The sequence below is a fragment of the Letharia columbiana genome, assembly GCF_014066305.1.
Source record: "Letharia columbiana isolate WasteWater2 chromosome Unknown Sc0000017_s0, whole genome shotgun sequence".
Taxonomy (NCBI): Eukaryota; Fungi; Ascomycota; class Lecanoromycetes; order Lecanorales; family Parmeliaceae; genus Letharia; species Letharia columbiana.
This window is the reverse complement of record NW_023501057.1, coordinates 698,871-716,146: the sequence shown is the minus strand read 5'-3', so window position 1 is coordinate 716,146 and position 17,276 is coordinate 698,871. Positions and strand designations below refer to the sequence as shown.

The window sequence follows — 17,276 nt, the reverse complement described above, 5'->3', positions numbered from 1 at the left end:
TCTCAAGAAACCCCGAATATAGGTGTTCTGTGAAGCAAACAAGAGAATTTTCCCTCGCTAACAGGAACATTAATTGAGGGTTCGTCTGATCACAACTGTCACCATTTCTGCGAGGGTGCCCCAAATTCTTTCAATTGCACAGACGATGTGTACGCCACCCGAGCCTGGTCCTGATGCTTTTACCAAAATGTTTTCGCTTTATGGTCCACGTTGCGGTTCTACTACTATTAGAACGGCTCGCTCATAGAATGCCTGGGTATCCGTTACGATGTCCGCTCAAAATCAAATCAATATGCAAGATGATATCCTTCTTCACCAGAGATGCGTCATCTTCAACAAGTCGTGCCGGCTGAAGAAAGCTCTATTCTTCTTACCCAAGACATCTGTAGATGCAGTCAGCACAAGTGAAGACTAGAAAGATGCGCAAAGGTTTTTGCAGTATCTTACACATGGGAATACTCAGCAGGCAAATGCCAACCTGAATGCTTGCAATGACGTAGAAAACTTTTAGTATGCCGCCTTGAACAAGCCAATGGTACGCTCCCCACGTTAACCCGAAGCTGAACAGGTTTTTGAATCTGGTCGAAGAAATCAGTCAACCTATTGCATCAGGACACGGAAGACGCACATTAGAAGGCATGTAAAGGCTTCGACAGCGATATCCCCTGAGTAGCTATTAGCATGTTTCGAATGACAGCTTTTCTATAGGACAAGAAGAGCTTACGATGTGCATCGACGATGTACAATGCACTAGAAACAGCGCCGAGGACTGTGATCATTGTCAGACCACGGTGGATTGGAGATAGAATTGATTCGAAATACGCGGCCGAACTCACCCATGCCCATTACCTCCAGCGCGTAAAAAAAATCTGGCCAAAACCAACCATATTTCGCAACGTTATTTGCTGTGATCCCAAATCCATACAGTCCCGCACATCCACATACCAATTGTGCCGCGACAAGTATGATACGGAACTCCGGTTCATAAACTCCGTTGTTCCTCCGAATCATTATCTTTGTGCTCCAATCAGCTAACAAACCTGCTAAAAGGAAGCCCAATATTGCTCCAATAAATGGTCCTGTGTACATATAGCCGGTGTGTACTTCGTCGAACCAAAGGGGGGGTCCGAGAAATATCGCCTTCAAGTTTTCGGAGTTAGCATTACTTATTCAAGATGATTTTCGAGTCAGGGAACATGTTCCGAGAGCAAGATCCTGTCGAAAAATGTCTCTGGAGACGAAATCTTGGTAGAGAACAGGAAGCATCAAATCCCAAAGGTAGACTTACAGCTAGAACCACACCAATCATAACAGTCCAACCAATGAGGGCGCCTCTAGATTCCAGTTTCGCAGTCAGTATTGCCTATCCGAGGAGGTACATTGAGCCTTGAAACATGTATCGAGAGTAAAGGCTCCCGAGACATGTCTCAAGAGTCATTATTTGCTCCAAATGGGGAAATACGGGCTCCGAAAATACGTACTGTATTAGACATGCCCAAAAAATGGCTGGATGAAGGAAGAGGGGGATCGGACGGAGAACTAGTCTCAAGAAGCTTTCGTCTGTCTTCCGGCCATTGAAGGGGAGGAGAGAGCGGGCAAAGCTGACTTTAGGGGGGACCTGTGTAGTAGAGCGATGTTCTGAGATTGAGAAGTGATCCTTTTTGAAGGAGACCGGAATGCTTGAGTCTGGACTTTGTCCGTCCTCGGTGGGGCGTATTTCGCACACAGGGGTGATATTGGAAGAAGAGCTATGCTGGAAAGACTCCTCGCCTCTGATGTCAATATTTAAGGAGTCGTCCCTTCGGAAGGCGGTTTCCGGGACGAAAAGGAATACAAATGGCAACATAGCACCGCAGAAGATGGCGATAAAGTAAAATGACCACGGCCAGCCTATGGTATGAGTGATCTTTCCCACCAAAATGGGTGTGAAAAAGGCTCCACCAAACAGAGCAAGATTTGAGCAGGCCATGCGTTTACCTCTTTCCTATATCACAGGTCAATTGGCCGTCCATTTCGTGCACTCACAGACCAAGGTAGGGCATACGTGAATGAAGTAGAGATCTCCCACACTTGCGTTGACCAGCGCCTCGAACGGCGCCAACCCTACCCCTTGAATGATTCTTGCCCACAGCAAGCTTTTGTAATTTGTCCCGGCGGCACCTCCCCACACGCTGGAGCCAACAATAAGAACAGTACCCAGCAAGAATAAGTGACGCTTGCCCCAAACTCGCGCGGAGGCTACGAAAAGGAAGCCAGCCACGCCCACTCCTAGCAGATGATAACCCGTGGCAAGTGCCATCTGCGTAAAGTCTTTGTCGAAGAGCAACGATAGTGTGACAGTGTTTGCAGCGAGCAAAGGACTCAATGTGGAGGCAATGACCGAGAGGATTGATAGGATGGCGAGGATAGCATCACGTTTCCATAACGGCCAATTCTAATTCCATCAGCTTAGCGATGTCGCGACTAGAAAGCTCTTTCATACTAGAGGGTCGTTTGGATCGTCACTAGGTTGTGGCACGAGTATGACGGGAATAGGACCACTTGTAGTATCATACTTCAGTCGCCGCGACTCGAGTTGCCCGTCCTGCGTCGGTCGACTGGCATCATCATACATGAAGGCGGTCCCTAGCATCACAAGTAATCAGCGTCATTGAGAGCCAAACCTCAGAACAACGAACCGGGGACTGTCTGAACTCTTGAAGATTCCAGGATTCCAAGGCCCATCTTGACGAATCTTCAGTCCTGATGACTGTCCGGTCTTGTTGAAGGTGCTGACTATGGAAGCTCGGAGGTGTGTGTCATAATCAGCATGCTATGCGTTTTGAGCTTGTTCGCCCGGCACCGCTCCCCTGTGCCCAAGTATCTTATGAGTGTAGAGCGCCCCAGGCGAGATCTTCTGGACGATGACAGCTCTTGAATCTTAGCAGTTTTACGTCGGATGTATCATTTGCACGTACAACTGTACCCAGGAATTTTTGTTTGTTGGAAGGCTTTGGTCAATCGGGCAGACCAGGTTGAATGCAGACACTCGTCTGGAGTCGTCTCTTTAATGACAGTGATGAAAGGAAAGGGAATAGAGTCGATTTAGCAGTAGAGTAGCGTATCCGAGGTTCCTCCGAAGAGCGAACCCCACCACCCCAATTCCCAGTCTCGCCAGTCTCTTTTATCAAACGGCTCGGGCAGTGACATCACACTGGTAGAGTACTACCTACATTACTACTACAGTACCCCTCGACCTTACTCTTCTGATCTCTGAATGCATACTCCTTAAGTCACATAGGTGCGGACCGTACTTAGTCAACAAGGCACGGCCCAAGATGACTCGATGTCCGATAGTCTATTTCAAAATTTAAAGTTTGATATGTGCTGGGGCGCGGGGCTACCCAGTAGCGGAAAGCTTGTCGATAACGTGGGAAGACACTGCCTTACGGAGTACATACCTATGATTCACCACTAAATCACTCTAATTATTGGGGGTCTGAGAGCTCTCCGAGAATTGCTGCCGAACGGGCTGCCGAAGTAAGCTCGAAGCCCTCATATTCAGAGAGTCCCCGAATAATTAGAGTGATTTTAACTGGTAGAATTATTACTCTTCTTTACGAATACTTTATCAAATTTCGTCTACGCTACATTATTTGAGAGCGTATAAGTAATTCTATAATTCTATAGACTCACTTTATTATCATATTGTACTTATCACGAAAGGAATTAAAGAAGATAGATTTCGAGATTTTGAAGTTCTTACTCGGCTTTCTCTTTAGGACGTACCCGCGTTTAGCTTAGAAAAAAGAGATAAGATAAGTTTTAGCGTTAAATCAGCGGAATGGGAGGACTTGATTGGTCAACCTTATTTTCATAGTTGTCGAACATTTTGTGATTTCAGTCTTCAGTTGAGATTGAGAAAGCAAGCTTTCCAAATAAAGGCTAAAGGCAAATCATGGACAGCTTGGTCTAGGCCTTTGAGTGGAGGGTTCGTGGGTTCGGAAATACCTTAGCATGAGCCATTGATTAGCGGATGACTACGGAGGTTGCCACCGAAAGTCCTGAACATTAGGGTTAGGGCCTCAAAACCCTTGGCATTCTTGGCAAATATCTTGAATATCTTAAATATCAATGCTTTGCATAGTAGCGACATCAATACTATATATGAAGTGCATGCATATGAAGTACATAGTAGCGATATTACTGCATGCATACGGGGTATACAATTGCGATATTACTGTGTGCACAGTAGCGATAGCAGCGTATACCTAGACATATTGCCGAAGTTATTCGTTTACGAGGCGATAACGAGTATCGAAAGGGCCGTGAAGGAGGGGATAAGCGGTCCTATGATCCAGCTGACCGAGCAAGTCAGTACATACGTAATTATATAAAACATCGTATGTAGATTATGAAGCTATTCAAGAAATTTGCTAAAATGCTAGAAATGCCAAGAATGCCAAGGGTTTTAGCGCATGTTCAGGACTTTCGGTGGCAACCTCCGTACTGCTCGCCCTTTTGGTCTCACCCCCAGACCCCTTAATCGGTGCCGGTTTTCACGGCCAATAGCTCCCGCGACGGCGCGACACTAACAAAGTCAAATGCATCCACTGTGATTGTATGGGATATGGCCTCGGACAGTGATCAAAGAGTGTCTATTTTAGCGAATAATACTTTGCATTAACGAATTTAATCTTTTAGTTGACCATTCTATAGGATATCTTAGGTTTATCATTAATTTGAATTATTAAAGGTATCGCGAACTGATTCTTACTGCTAGCTGATTTGGTGGTGTAAGAAAGCTTAAATACTGACTAAAGGCCTAGGGAGGTTTAGGGGCCTTGAAAATCGACCAAGGGATACAGTTTCCAGGTCCAGGAACTTCAAAACACAGGACTGGTAAATCTGCTTCTGCTTCTGGTTATCAAGAATTATCTTTCTTTCTACATGTAACAACCCGATTGAAAGAAATGAAGCTCCTGATCCAAACCACCTTGGTCGGGTTCGCTACCCTCTGCGCAGCCCAACTTCAAGACCTACCTGATTGTGCCAAACCTTGTGCTTCAAGTTTGCCCAGTTCGTGCAAACTAAACCCCTCATGCATATGTGCCGATGATTCATGGATAAGTGGGATCTCATGCTGTATTGCAACGGTAGCTACTATTCAATTATAGCTTAGGAACATATGACTCTAATTTAAATGCGAATACCTAGAAGTGCTCTCCATCCGATCAACAAAGTGGGCATTTCTCATCCAAAAGTCGCAATCACTAGGCATCATACTCATCCAACTGCACAGAAACGCTCAATGTCGCCGTTCAATTTTGTGATACGTAAGTCTTAGCAGCTCAAATCGCAAATATCTTTCGCCTCTCCTAGAATTCACAAAAACTCGATCCGCTGACTATCATCTTATATAGTGTCAACGTAAAGCTGCCATCTGCAGCAAGTTGTCCCGCGTCTGCTAGTGCCACCGCAGCAGTCAGCTCTGCCGTAGGCGGGGGCAACAGTGCCGCCAGTGCAGGCGGGAGTACCACTGCGTCTGCGGTCACAACAAGCGCTGTCTCTGGTGCCGAGACCACATCATCGAGTTCTGCCACAGGGGGTTCTTCTACTAGTACATCTGCTACTGGTGAGTGGTGTTCTCTTGTTACTACTCCCTCTGGATCGCAATCTTTTGGGCCCGTTCCCTTCATACTCCCCACGAAGCATCATATATTGCAATATCTGCTGCATCCCGAACAATGGCATCCTGGAGTCTTTTACTGGTTTCAAAACCGGTGATTCACAGTGTGTGGCCAAGATCCTGCAATCTTTCTGTCCGCGTTCCGATCTGACGCCCTGTTTCTCGCGGCAGTAGCACTTTATTATTGAACTGCAGAGGGGAGATTGGGGTCGTATCCAGAATACCGCGTTTTGACTCTGCCTCAGACTATCTATTTGACAGCTGACAAAATCCAGGGTCCTCATCGTCCAAGATGGCATCAACCTCAAGCTCTGCAACTCACGCGTCCACCGGCGCAGCTCAGGTCTGGGGCTCAATTATGGGCGCTGTAGGCGCTGCTGTGGCTGTTTTAGCATGGTTGTAGCTTAGGCCGTTTCCGGACGCCGTCTTTAGTATTTCTTTTCTTGTCCTGGTTCCCCACATATAGGGAGAATTGATCACAACGGGCTGTGTGCTACTGTAAACTCGCTACACAAGCATACCAGGCCCCGTACTTCGATATTGGAATTGGGAGCCTTTGTGGACATGTTCGTGTCCTGTGTATCGAGATTCATGTTAGAACTATGCCAGAGCGAATTAAGTGGTGGTGTGTAACTAGGATTTAATTGATGAGGTCTATGCTATGGTATGGGTAGGAGAATATGTAGGCCACGGTGAGAGTAATAATGCACATGGTATCTACATTAGGTTGAGTTTCGGTGTTAAGCTAGCGCAAAATGCTAAGTCCTGGCCATCGTCATCAGCGACGATTCCTTCCGAGACAATGTCCTAGGTGACCGCCTGCTATTTGCGCGGTGCTTACTTGCTTCGTTTATAGCAAAAAAGTCGCGCGCGGTCATGCATCAAGCTTGATACTTCTCACCATGAGGCACTCCAGTATACAGCTGCGCTCGGATGGTCAGTAACCATCGTTCAGCTACAGGAGCTGTTGAGTTACTGAACATACACCCAGAGCAAGTGCCGGAGAACCTTGTTGCCTTGCTTGATGGACGAAATTTATCCTCCTCAGAACCCTCAGAACCAGAGTCCGAACGATCAAAGAAAAGGCGAAAATTGACAGGGCCGAATACGTCACAGACGCCCCTTCACTCGTATGATTCAAATGACTACTTGACTCTTGCTCGGGTGGATATTTACTTGGTGAGATTATGCTTGAATCCGAGAGTCTGCACGGACTAAGTTTGGGTCAGGCATTTCGGAAAAGCCCAAGCGAGTCATATCCATCGCCCTCTCCAGATGAGAACGACAAAGAGCACCAGGTGCGGCTTGAACGGTTCGCTGAGAGGACTGATGGAGAATACTCATGTCGGATCACCACGGTGCACGGTCTTGCCCTTTTCGACGAAGTGATCCGTTCAAGCATTGATCCGCAGACGTTAGAGGTATTGCAGATAGCCACAAACCCTCCCAGTCGCCGGCAACCGAAAAAAACATTGAGGAGCAATTGCACACTCTCTAAATCACTGGGCTTTGACCGTGGTGCGAAAAGATCGGGCTTCGAACTTGACGCACGTGATTACACGCTCGATCTTTGCGTCAGGATTTTAGTGCGCAATGCAAGGAGCTTGTCTGACAGCATCGGTATATCTCGAAACGACATACTAGACATCTGCGCACCCGAAAGTCTACCGGAAAAGACGGATTCCTGGTCTCCTCGGGACTTTTACGATAACGTTCATGTGCCTAAAAGTGATGGGGTGGCGCCAGATGTCCCGTCAATTGAGCAACTTCAGTGTGAGCTGTATCCTTTCCAGAAGAGGGCCGTTCAATGGCTTCTCTGGCGAGAAGGAGCCGTAGAAGCCCATGAGTCTCCTGAAGAGCTCCCAAAGCTCCCTCATGGATTTGTACACACTACCGATGGGGACGGCAGGCAATGCCTTGTCAGCCATTTTTGGGGCATGGTGACAACCGATGATCTAGTACCAGTACACATGGGCTCCGAACCAAAGGGGGGTATACTCGCAGAAGAGACTGGACTGGGCAAGACGGTGGAGTTGGTGGCATTACTGCTGTTAAATCCGGTAAATCCGGCTAGGCAGTCTCCTTCGCCAAAGGAATTACCACGGTGCTCCGCGACACTTATCATCACACCCCCTGCTATACTTCAACAATGGAAAAACGAACTGCAAGGTCTTGCTCCCAGTCTCAGTGTGTTTGTCTACGAAGGACTGCGAGTCGAGGCTGGCAAAAGCGATCATGAAGCGCTAATGTTGCGGTGCACGCAACATGATGTTGTTTTGACAACCTATAATGTACTCACCAGAGAGATTCACTACGCTGAGACGCCTGACCGGAGTCTACGCCACCAGAAAAGGTACGAGAAGAGGCTCTCTCCGCTCACACATATCTATTGGTGGCGAGTAGTGCTAGATGAAGCTCAAATGGTAGAGAGCGGAGTCTCCAACGCTGCTAAGGTTGCGAAACTCATACCCAGAGACATAGCTTGGTATGTACATTCCCGAGCAGTCGTTTCTTAACCCATACCACAGCGAGAGCGAATTTTGCCTTGTGCCCTTTCGGGCTGTTCCGTTACTCGGGTTCTTGTCTCGAAGGAGTTCTGATTCCGAAACCTTCATAGGTGCGTTAGCGGCACTCCGGTAAAGAAAGATGCGAGGGATCTCTTCGGGCTTGTCGATTTTTTGTGCTACAAACCATATTGTGATTTTCCTACACATGTGTGGGAAAGCCTTGTCACGCGGCATAGGAACGTTTTCAAGCAAATTTTTCGTACCCTTGCTCTCCGCCACACGAAAGATCAGATCAAAGATGACATCCGATTGCCGCCGCAGAGACGGGTGGTTGTCACCGTACCGTTCACGCAAATTGAAGAACAGCATTATTCGACGATATTTGGGCAAATGGCCGAGGATTGTGGCTTAAACCTGGATGGAACCCCACGAATAGACGATTGGAATTCTAATTCACCTGCTACCGTCGAGAAAATGCGCAGTTGGCTGATTAGACTACGACAGACTTGTCTTCATCCTGAGGTTGGAGCCCGCAACAGGCGGGCCCTAGGTAGTGGTAAAGGACCTCTGCGTACTGTTGGGGAAGTTCTTGAGGTCATGATAGAACAAAATGATATTGCGGTTCGCTTGGAAGAACGCACGGTACGCAAAGCCCCAAGTGATCCCTTGCTTAAATATTCGGGAGCTGAAGGGTTCATGCTCCCGACTGTGCTTTGCGGCCCTGTCTTACGACTCAAATCTGGGTACCGATTTCACCTTGCAAAACCCTGCTGACCCTTAAACCCTTATCAGCTTTTATTATCTCAAGCACGAAGGGGGCAGATCCTTGAACATGCTGAACAGAGCGAGAAAGCCTTAGAAATCTGGTCGCACACCCTCGAAGATGCCGAGTCAATCGTCCATGATTGCAGGGGGCAATTGAAAGCTGAGATTGATCGGCTGAGCATGACTGAAGAGGCCATGGAAAAGAGTGACGAAATGGAATCAGCGACAGTCATACGTACCGGACCCCACCGACAAAGACTGCGTGCAGGTATGTACATATTCACAAGATTTGCCTAATGATTTGTTGTTCTGACTGAAACTGCGCCTGGAGATGTAAAGCTAACCTCAAATCATACACAGCTATCGAGATTGAGCATATGTGTACCTTCTTTGTTGCTAATGCTTATTACCAACTAAAGACCGATGAAACGAGGATCAAACCCGAGTCAGAAGAGTTTTCTGAGCTGCAAAGAAAAGAAGAAATGACATATGAAAGGGCAAAGATCCTACGCAAAGAGTTACTGCGAGAAGCCCACACCAAGGCTGAAATGCTGATGAGCAGGGTTAATGAAAAGGTTAACGCAAAATCCCTAGTCAACATCCCAGAGATCTCGCCACTCAAAAATCGAGGGGGCATTGAATCTAGAAGTATTTTTGAGAGACTGGAGAGTATGATCGCGATCATGCAGAATCAAGCAAAGCAAATCAACGAATGGCGGGAGAAGACAATTCAACTTCTACTTCTTACGCTTGTCGATGAAGAGGAGGCTGATCTTCAAGGAGACGAATACGAGACCTCGACGAAACGACAAGACGAGGTGTGTTGCAGGGCGCCAGCGCCCAGTTTGTTGACTTCTACTGATTTCACTCTAGGTTTATGTGTACGTCGACGCTTTGAAGGCCCTCATTGCGGACCGTCACGACGTTTTGACCGGTCAGGATAATGAACTTATCAAACACGAGATGAGTGTTGCCTCAAAGCAAGCTAAGGAGGGCAAGGGTCATTCTCCCGAGCTATTACTTAAGCTCTTGTCCACCCGAAATCGACTTAAGCCTGCGAAGGACGTAGGGTCTGTTAGGGGCATGATAACAGAGCTTCGTGAACTTAAGACCACTCTCCGGGGAGCGACTGAGAAAGGCAGTTCTCGAGCAGCGGCAGAGCTATTGCTAATCAACGTCGCATTGCAATATTTGCATCAAATTTCAGCGGGACAAACGAAGGCAGTGGCAGGTCTAGATCAGGAAATCGAGTTATTCAAAGACACCATGAACCTGCGGCTTGATTATTACCGACAACTACAACATATCTCAGACACGGTGGCTCCTTACGAGGAAGACCTGAGCGAAGAAGCTCGCAATGGTATTCTGCTTGATAAAAAAGCATCCGAATCTCGTACAAAAGCTCGCATTGCAATGTTGAAGTCTAAAGGCCGCTATCTCGTGCATTTACGGGATGAAGCCACCAATGTCGAAAGTCAGAGACTGTGCATAATATGCCAGCAGCCATTTGAAGTGGGTATCTTGACCTCATGTGGACATTCCTACTGTGTCGAGTGTGTCCGTCTCTGGTGGGGATCTCATAGAAATTGCCCAACGTGTAAAAAGCATCTGACGAGGAACGATTTTCATCAAATTACGTACGTATTCACGAGTCTCATTGTGCATAATCATCGTTAAGGGGCTGATTGGAGTGTAGTTACAAACCGCAACAGCTTAGCATGCAGGAAGAAGCGCAGGAGAAAGAAACGGAAGTCAGGGTGGCGAACGGCATGGAAGAATCTGCAATATATTCTGGAATTCGCGACACGGTCCTTCATCAGATTAAAAATATTGACCTCGGCGGCTCATTTGGAACGAAGATCGATACCATCGCCCGACACATATTGTGGATTCGAGAGCACGATCCGGGCGCTAAGTCCATTGTCTTTTCTCAGTATCGAGACTTCCTGGATGTTTTGGCAAGAGCCTTTACTCAATTTCGAATCGATTTTACAGGCATCGACCGAAAAGATGGGGTACAGAAGTTCATGACCGACCCTAGCGTATGTCTTGGAGGACAGATGACACGGAAGGCGAAATACTGATATTGTGTAATAGAAGGAATGCTTCTTCCTCCACGCCAAGGCATCATCTTCTGGCCTCAACCTGGTCAATGCTACACACGTCTTCCTTTGCGAGCCGCTGATAAACACAGCGATCGAGCTGCAGTATGTATTTTTCGAGTCTCAAGTAGGCAATGCTAACTTGACATTGTAATGCAGAGCGATTGCGAGGGTGCATCGAATTGGACAGCACCAGGTGACTACAGTGTGGATGTATATTGTGGAAGACACGGTGGAAAAATCAATCTATGACATATCCGTGACCCGGCGGTTGGCGCACATGGGTCGCTCACGTGCCAAAACGGGGAGGAGCGAAGAAGCGAATCTGGAACACAAGATTGATGCGGCGAATACTATGGAGTTGGAAGAAAGCCTACTTGGAAATCTTCTTGCCAAAGGTTCAAGCAGTGGTGAGGTGGTTGGTAAGGAAGACTTGTGGAAATGCCTCTTTCGCGGCCGGCCAGGACACACCCAGTACTCTCCGGAAGCAGAGGGAGCAGTCGCCCGACATCTTGGAGGGACTGCCGCCGAAGCTCGACTGAACTTGGACGGGCAATCTTGGAACAGTGTATGATTCAGGCCACGAAGAGATTCCTTGCACACTGCTTGGTGGACGTACGACTACCAGTCAATAAGAGGAACGGTCATGCAGAGCTTGGCAAGAAAATTGTCAATTTGGTCTGGTACTGCTCTTATTGATTTGATTGAAGTCGCAGAATTGTGGCATGTCTTGAATTGGAGTGGTTCCTTGGTTTGTTACGATCATACGAGTTGAGTACTTTATAAAGTACTTTACTTTAGGCAAGGTACGCTCGGTAAGATTGATTAGAGCTCAAGCTTCACATCCGGACTTCCCGACGGGCCGACTAATCATGACGTCATAAGTTTTTTTTTCTCCATGAATGGGAAAGTTGAAAGCGCATCCGAAGCCGAAACTTGCCAGGGAATGAGTGTGAGTGTATGACTTTGTTTCTTATTCTTATAACTTACCCTCCTTTACTTTCCTTACCTTTACTTTCCTTTACCGAGTAACCTTTCACCTTCCTCTTCAATTCTATCTCCTCACATTTATTCATTTCAATATATAAAAGCCATTGTCCGAGGCGTCCACAATCCCCCCTCTCACCCGACACATTTGCCTCCTACGCGTCTCCCTGGCAAGTCGCGCACACTGCTCCCACATGGCTATACCGAGTTTCTTGAAATACGCCTTTGTATGGATACTGCCTCTGGTGAGCGCTTGCACCTGGCTGGGTAAGTCCAAGGGTTTCTAAACCACCCCTTCACATTCACTTTGACGGGGAATACTTTGGGCTAAAATACCTTCAGCCATGCTTCTAGCCATGTTAATCATCTGGGAGCTTGAAGGCCACCCTCATTACGCCTCAATGAGCGCCAATCAACACATAGCATACATCTCCGACATTGGCGCCCAGGGTTTGAAACCCCTCTTTATAGCAGGCTGCTGCGTCACCACTGTCTTCCTCGACCTTTCCTTCGCATCAGAGCGTTGGCTACGACACACAGGACGTTTGGCAAAGAATTTGGGCGTGGCCGAGAAGGTCCTGTCCGGCTTGTCCAGTACGCTGACACCCATCTCTGTATCAAGCCGGACTGCGAGATCCATTCATACTGATCAATCATCGCAGTCATCTTCGCCATCGCAGGAACCTGCGGCCTGATCCTCCTCTCCATCTTCGACACTCTCCATCACCCGCATCTGCACGACGGCTTCCTCCTCTTGTTCATCGCTGGCTACGTCATCAGCGCCATCTTCATCTGCGCCGAGTACCAACGCCTCGGCGTGCATTTCCGCCAACATCGGATCCTGCGTCTCTCCTTCTGGCTCAAACTCATATTCATTATCGTGGAGGTCGTTTTTGCAATCATCTTCGCGGCCACCACGTTCGACGGTGAACAGAACGTCGCGGCCATTTTCGAATGGATCATCGCGTTCGTCTTTACCTTCTACGTCCTTACTTTCTTTGTGGATTTGCTGCCGGCGGCCCGGAGCACCCAGGAGCACTCGAACGCTGAGCTTCTGCGTCGCAAAGAAGCAGAGAATGGGGGTGCGATGATGGAGGATTCTGGATACACCAACGGGACGACGACGAATGGCGTCAATGGGAATGCATATGCGGTTGGAGCGGCAGGGCATGATGGTGCTGGGACGGGGCATTATAGACCACCTGCTGCGCAGAACTTTTGAGAGCGGTCTTTTCGTACCGCAGGCACGGCGTTTCGAATTGCATTCCAAGGGAGAGGTAGCTGCATAGACGCAGTATCTTGAAAAGGAAGATTTTTGACGTGCGTTATATACCAGCGAAAGTCGAGCAGATGGGATAATCCTAATGGGCCATCAAGTAGGAAAGTGACTGGTTGCCGTATAGGCGGTCAGGAATCATTTCTGAGTCGAATTTGCAAAGGTTCACTCATAATTACAGTCATGCTCAGTCAAGATCTCTCTCTACTTGGAAAGAATTCCGCTTATTGGCTTGGCGTGAGGCATAGAGATTTTGACTGACAGGAAAGAACGAAGAGGAAAGTAGCTCTCTGCATTAGCATATAAATCAAGCACAAGGAACTTATACATCATTTGCTTGCCTGATCCAACGACATAGATATCTCTTCAGGAAAAACTTGCAATCGCACGATTAAGGTATCGAATCAGCCATTCTTCCCACAAACGTCTTCCAATCCCCCCATTCACAAGTCCTCCATAAACTTCGAATCCCTCGCCGGACTGTCGCTCTTCCTCGCCGTTCCACCAAGAACACCAGCTGCCGGCGGATTCAACTTCTCGGTATCAAAGGTATCCCTCGCTTCCTCAAATTCTTCGCCTCCACCAGTCGAGCTCTCCGATTCTTTCGTATGGCGAGTCAAAGCAGGATCGATGTGACCCTTGTCGATCTCTTCGTGCACAAATTGACTTTGTGTAACTGGCTCTCGTTCTCGTGGTATGGCGCTACGACCGCGAGTGTCTTCGTCACTCGAGAGAGAGCTGATGGAGGCTGAGGAAAGAGATTCGCGTTGAAGGGCGCCTGCAGCTGTCGGTCCAGTGTGAAGGCTACGAGTAGACGCTGAATAAAGGTCATCGTTCGCGGTTGGGCTCACTAGGGGCGCTTCGGTCGTAGTCGCGGTAGGATCTTTGCCCGCAAGAGCGACTTCGCGCATAGAGGAGTCGCCGCGATCCGAGCTGGTATTACTAGCATCGGGGCCAGTGAGATTTGCGCCACCAACGAACCCTTTCCCTTTGCCCTCAGAGGGTGCGGTGGTTGACTCGGGCTTAGCGGGTTTGCTGGCGCGGCGGGAGAATTTCGTTTTGAGCCAGGAGGAGACCTTACCTGTATCTTTGTCTTTCATCGATTTCGAGGTCGAAGGACCGCTCACCGTTGTTTCGGTCGTAGCCGCAGGTATAGTGGGAACTACTCTAGCTGCGACAGGAGCCTCGTGCTTTGTTGCCGTCGAGGGCTCTGTGACGGTGGGGGTTGGCTCTGTCTCGATTGCTGGTGCCGTGGCTGTTTCTGCTCCTACAACAGGAGCCGTCTTTGCATTGGACGTGTTCTCAACCAGCTCTTCAGTACCTGTGTTTGTGTTTCCCAATGAGGTACTTGTTGTGGGCTCTCCTTCAACAGGTGCTGAAAATACACGTCTGGCTATTTCTTCCGCATTTCCACTGAGATGTCCACCGCTGTCCGCAGTGTACACTGGTTCAAGCTCAGACTCCTCCGTAGACGCTGGCGCCAGATTGGCCTGACTGGCATTTACGGGCTCCAACTCAGATGTTGGCAGAAACGTTGGATCGATCCTCTCTTCGTCGCTTGGAAGAGTCTCAGGCTTTGAATCATCGGTAGCAAAAGGCGTGGTCGCAGGGATAGGGTCGAGCACTGGTGGTTCTGGTCCAGCAACCACAGCTTCGGAATCGGCCTCCTCGGCCTCTTCCTTGGGCTCCTCGTTCGCAACCACCACTGGAACTTCCGAGACGACCTTTGTCTCCTTGACTCTACGCTTCTCCTGCTTCTCCGCCTCGCGAAGGCGCCTTTCTTCAAATTTCTTTGCTCTCTCCTCTTCCTTTCTAGCCCTAGCTTCTCGCTTTTCTTCCTCTGGTGATCGTTAGCATATATTCCAAAATAGAACTGGAATCAACTTACCCTTGAAGCGCCTCCAATCCTCTTTGGTCTTTGCATCACGCTCCTTCTGGTCCTGATTCTTCTCCGCAGCTAGCCGTTCACGCTCAAGTTGTTGCTGGCGAAGTTCTTCGTCTCTTGCGCGGTGCTTCTCGGCGGTTGCGGTGACCTCATCAAGTGTAGGCTGGACTCTGGCGGCGGCGATCGCATCAATCTCCGACTGGTCCATGTACCTGCCACCACCTATGTTGACCTTGCCATGATTGACCATTCTTGCGGAGCTTTCAGCTTTTGCCTTGGCCTTGGCCTTCTCTTCCCAGTCCTCCATCATTGCTGGGGAAACTTTACCAGTATCGTTGAAGACCTTTTCATCCATGCCATGCATGCTTGCTCTGACATTTCTTTGAGCGGCAGCCAAGAGCGAATCCCTATCCTTTTGCCGCTTTTTTGCATCCACCTGGGCTAGTTTGTCCGTGAACAGAGACATTTCGGACCTGATCTGTTGGGAGCGCTCTTCGTCATCTGCCTGGCCATCGCTGGATGCGCGCCTTCGAGCCCGACCTCGTATTGACAGCTTGTGGGTCTGGGGTGCAGCTTGTGTTCCATAATATGTCCTGTACGCTGCGTGCTCATCATGGAGCTTAGCGAGGCGCTCAGCTGCTAGTTTCTGCGCCGCTTCCTGCAGGTTGGCATACTGCGGGGGGTTATGCGGTTCCTCTGGTGTAGCCGAGGCTGGACGATTGTGCACGCTGGTAGCAGCATATGAGCTATCAGATCGCCGGGTCTCCGCCGCTGCCTCGATAGCTTTCTGTTGAACATCATACATCTGTTTTGCCATTGAGATTGCTGCAGCGCGCAGGCCGGCTTGTCTATTCTTCTCTTCCACCTCCGGCGCAACTGGGGGATGGGACGTGTACATCTCGCGTGAAAGGTTGGTGATAGCTGCATTGTGTATCTTGGCGGCATTGATTGTGGAGCCAGCTGGGGCACGTGGTGCGGGCTGACTTCTCCCAGCAGCTCTTGAAACAGATGTGGCTGCCTTTAGCGCATTTGTCGCAGAATTCTTCGAATCTGGGTATAAGCTTGGTTCGATCGGCGTAGAACCAGCTCGTTTTCTTCCGCTAGCCATCGATTGAGTTGCCGCCATCATTGCTCTCCTGCCACCTTCCTCAGTATGACCATAGTCGAGTTGAGGACTCAAGCCTTTCATGCGCATCGCTTGACCTGCTGCTGAGTTTCCAGCCTCAGTTGGCGAGGGTCTCCAGATCTTGACGTCTCCTCCCTCCCTTTGAGCGAGAAGCGCGGCTTTTGAGCCGGCGGCACTCAGCTCTGGATGCCACAACGGAGCAGCTTTGTAGTCCTTGGCTAGCATTGCTGCCTTGTTGGCAGCTGGTATGTCTCCCGGCTTCCAGTACTCGAAGGATTTATGGTCTTTGTTTGCTAGACTTGCGGCGGCTCCTGCTGAGGATTCCGGGTGGGCGAGGCCTACAACAGGAAACGCCGGTAAATCTTTCGGGTCTGCATGCTTCAATGATGTTGCCGCACCTGGCGAACGAGGTCAGTCCAAAGTTGAAAGAGCAACAAAGGCTGGACTTACTAGCAGCCGAGAGTTTGTTGTGTTCATCCAGGGGATAGTTGCTCGGCTTTGTTTGCGACTTGTTGTCTTTGCCTTTTGTTACATATAAAGCGGCCGTCGCGGCTTGTGAAGGTCAGCCTACAACAAAGTAGCACGTGTCAGGATTCCACATCGTTGCTCACCTTGATCCTCGAGCTTCTGCGACTTGGCGGAAGTCATGATGTGAGTACAAAGTTTGGCTATAGATGATATCGTTGGTTTTGTTTAGGCTGGAATGGGGGTAGAGACTCCATGCGATGCCTGCAAGGGTCAGGATTGATCGCAGAGGACAAAGGCAAGACGGGCTGTTCGATTGTTTTCGAACGTTACTATTTCAGAGTCGAGTTGAGGTTGCAGCGGCGGGATCCTAATTTCCAGATGCCACTAGCAGGCAAATATGACGTGGAGGCTGCATGGCCATTGGATGTGAACAGCAGCAAGTTACGAGCAGCAAGTTGCAACACGATCAGTCAGATGTTGAGAATCCCTACC

The 17,276-nt window shown here is 49.0% G+C and overlaps 5 protein-coding genes across 5 annotated transcripts; 3 read left to right on the top strand and 2 right to left on the bottom strand.

Moving 5' to 3' along the window:
* Nucleotides 1-312: 312 nt before the first annotated feature.
* Nucleotides 313-2,724, bottom strand: HO173_006083 (uncharacterized protein; the record flags this gene model as incomplete). Its single annotated transcript, XM_037307994.1, has 10 exons — nucleotides 313-383; nucleotides 448-578; nucleotides 629-665; nucleotides 725-769; nucleotides 837-1,140; nucleotides 1,289-1,334; nucleotides 1,482-1,984; nucleotides 2,045-2,434; nucleotides 2,483-2,625; nucleotides 2,679-2,724. 10 exons carry the CDS (start codon nucleotides 2,722-2,724, stop codon nucleotides 313-315), a joined length of 1,716 nt encoding a protein of 571 aa, XP_037165254.1.
* A 2,377-nt stretch (nucleotides 2,725-5,101) lies between these two features.
* Nucleotides 5,102-6,071, top strand: HO173_006082 (uncharacterized protein; the record flags this gene model as incomplete). Its single annotated transcript, XM_037307993.1, has 4 exons — nucleotides 5,102-5,135; nucleotides 5,282-5,315; nucleotides 5,403-5,614; nucleotides 5,944-6,071. 4 exons carry the CDS (start codon nucleotides 5,102-5,104, stop codon nucleotides 6,069-6,071), a joined length of 408 nt encoding a protein of 135 aa, XP_037165253.1.
* A 499-nt stretch (nucleotides 6,072-6,570) lies between these two features.
* Nucleotides 6,571-11,616, top strand: HO173_006081 (uncharacterized protein; the record flags this gene model as incomplete). The annotated part of the gene is made up of 10 exons (XM_037307992.1): nucleotides 6,571-6,604; nucleotides 6,660-6,847; nucleotides 6,898-8,153; nucleotides 8,286-8,817; nucleotides 8,968-9,208; nucleotides 9,301-9,758; nucleotides 9,814-10,577; nucleotides 10,637-10,982; nucleotides 11,038-11,147; nucleotides 11,202-11,616. 10 exons carry the CDS (start codon nucleotides 6,571-6,573, stop codon nucleotides 11,614-11,616), a joined length of 4,344 nt encoding a protein of 1,447 aa, XP_037165252.1.
* A 607-nt stretch (nucleotides 11,617-12,223) lies between these two features.
* HO173_006080 (uncharacterized protein) lies at nucleotides 12,224-13,251 on the top strand (the record flags this gene model as incomplete). The annotated part of the gene is made up of 3 exons (XM_037307991.1): nucleotides 12,224-12,296; nucleotides 12,372-12,623; nucleotides 12,692-13,251. 3 exons carry the CDS (start codon nucleotides 12,224-12,226, stop codon nucleotides 13,249-13,251), a joined length of 885 nt encoding a protein of 294 aa, XP_037165251.1.
* A 497-nt stretch (nucleotides 13,252-13,748) lies between these two features.
* Nucleotides 13,749-16,964, bottom strand: HO173_006079 (uncharacterized protein; the record flags this gene model as incomplete). The annotated part of the gene is made up of 4 exons (XM_037307990.1): nucleotides 13,749-15,145; nucleotides 15,194-16,714; nucleotides 16,767-16,868; nucleotides 16,928-16,964. 4 exons carry the CDS (start codon nucleotides 16,962-16,964, stop codon nucleotides 13,749-13,751), a joined length of 3,057 nt encoding a protein of 1,018 aa, XP_037165250.1.
* Nucleotides 16,965-17,276: the final 312 nt, after the last annotated feature.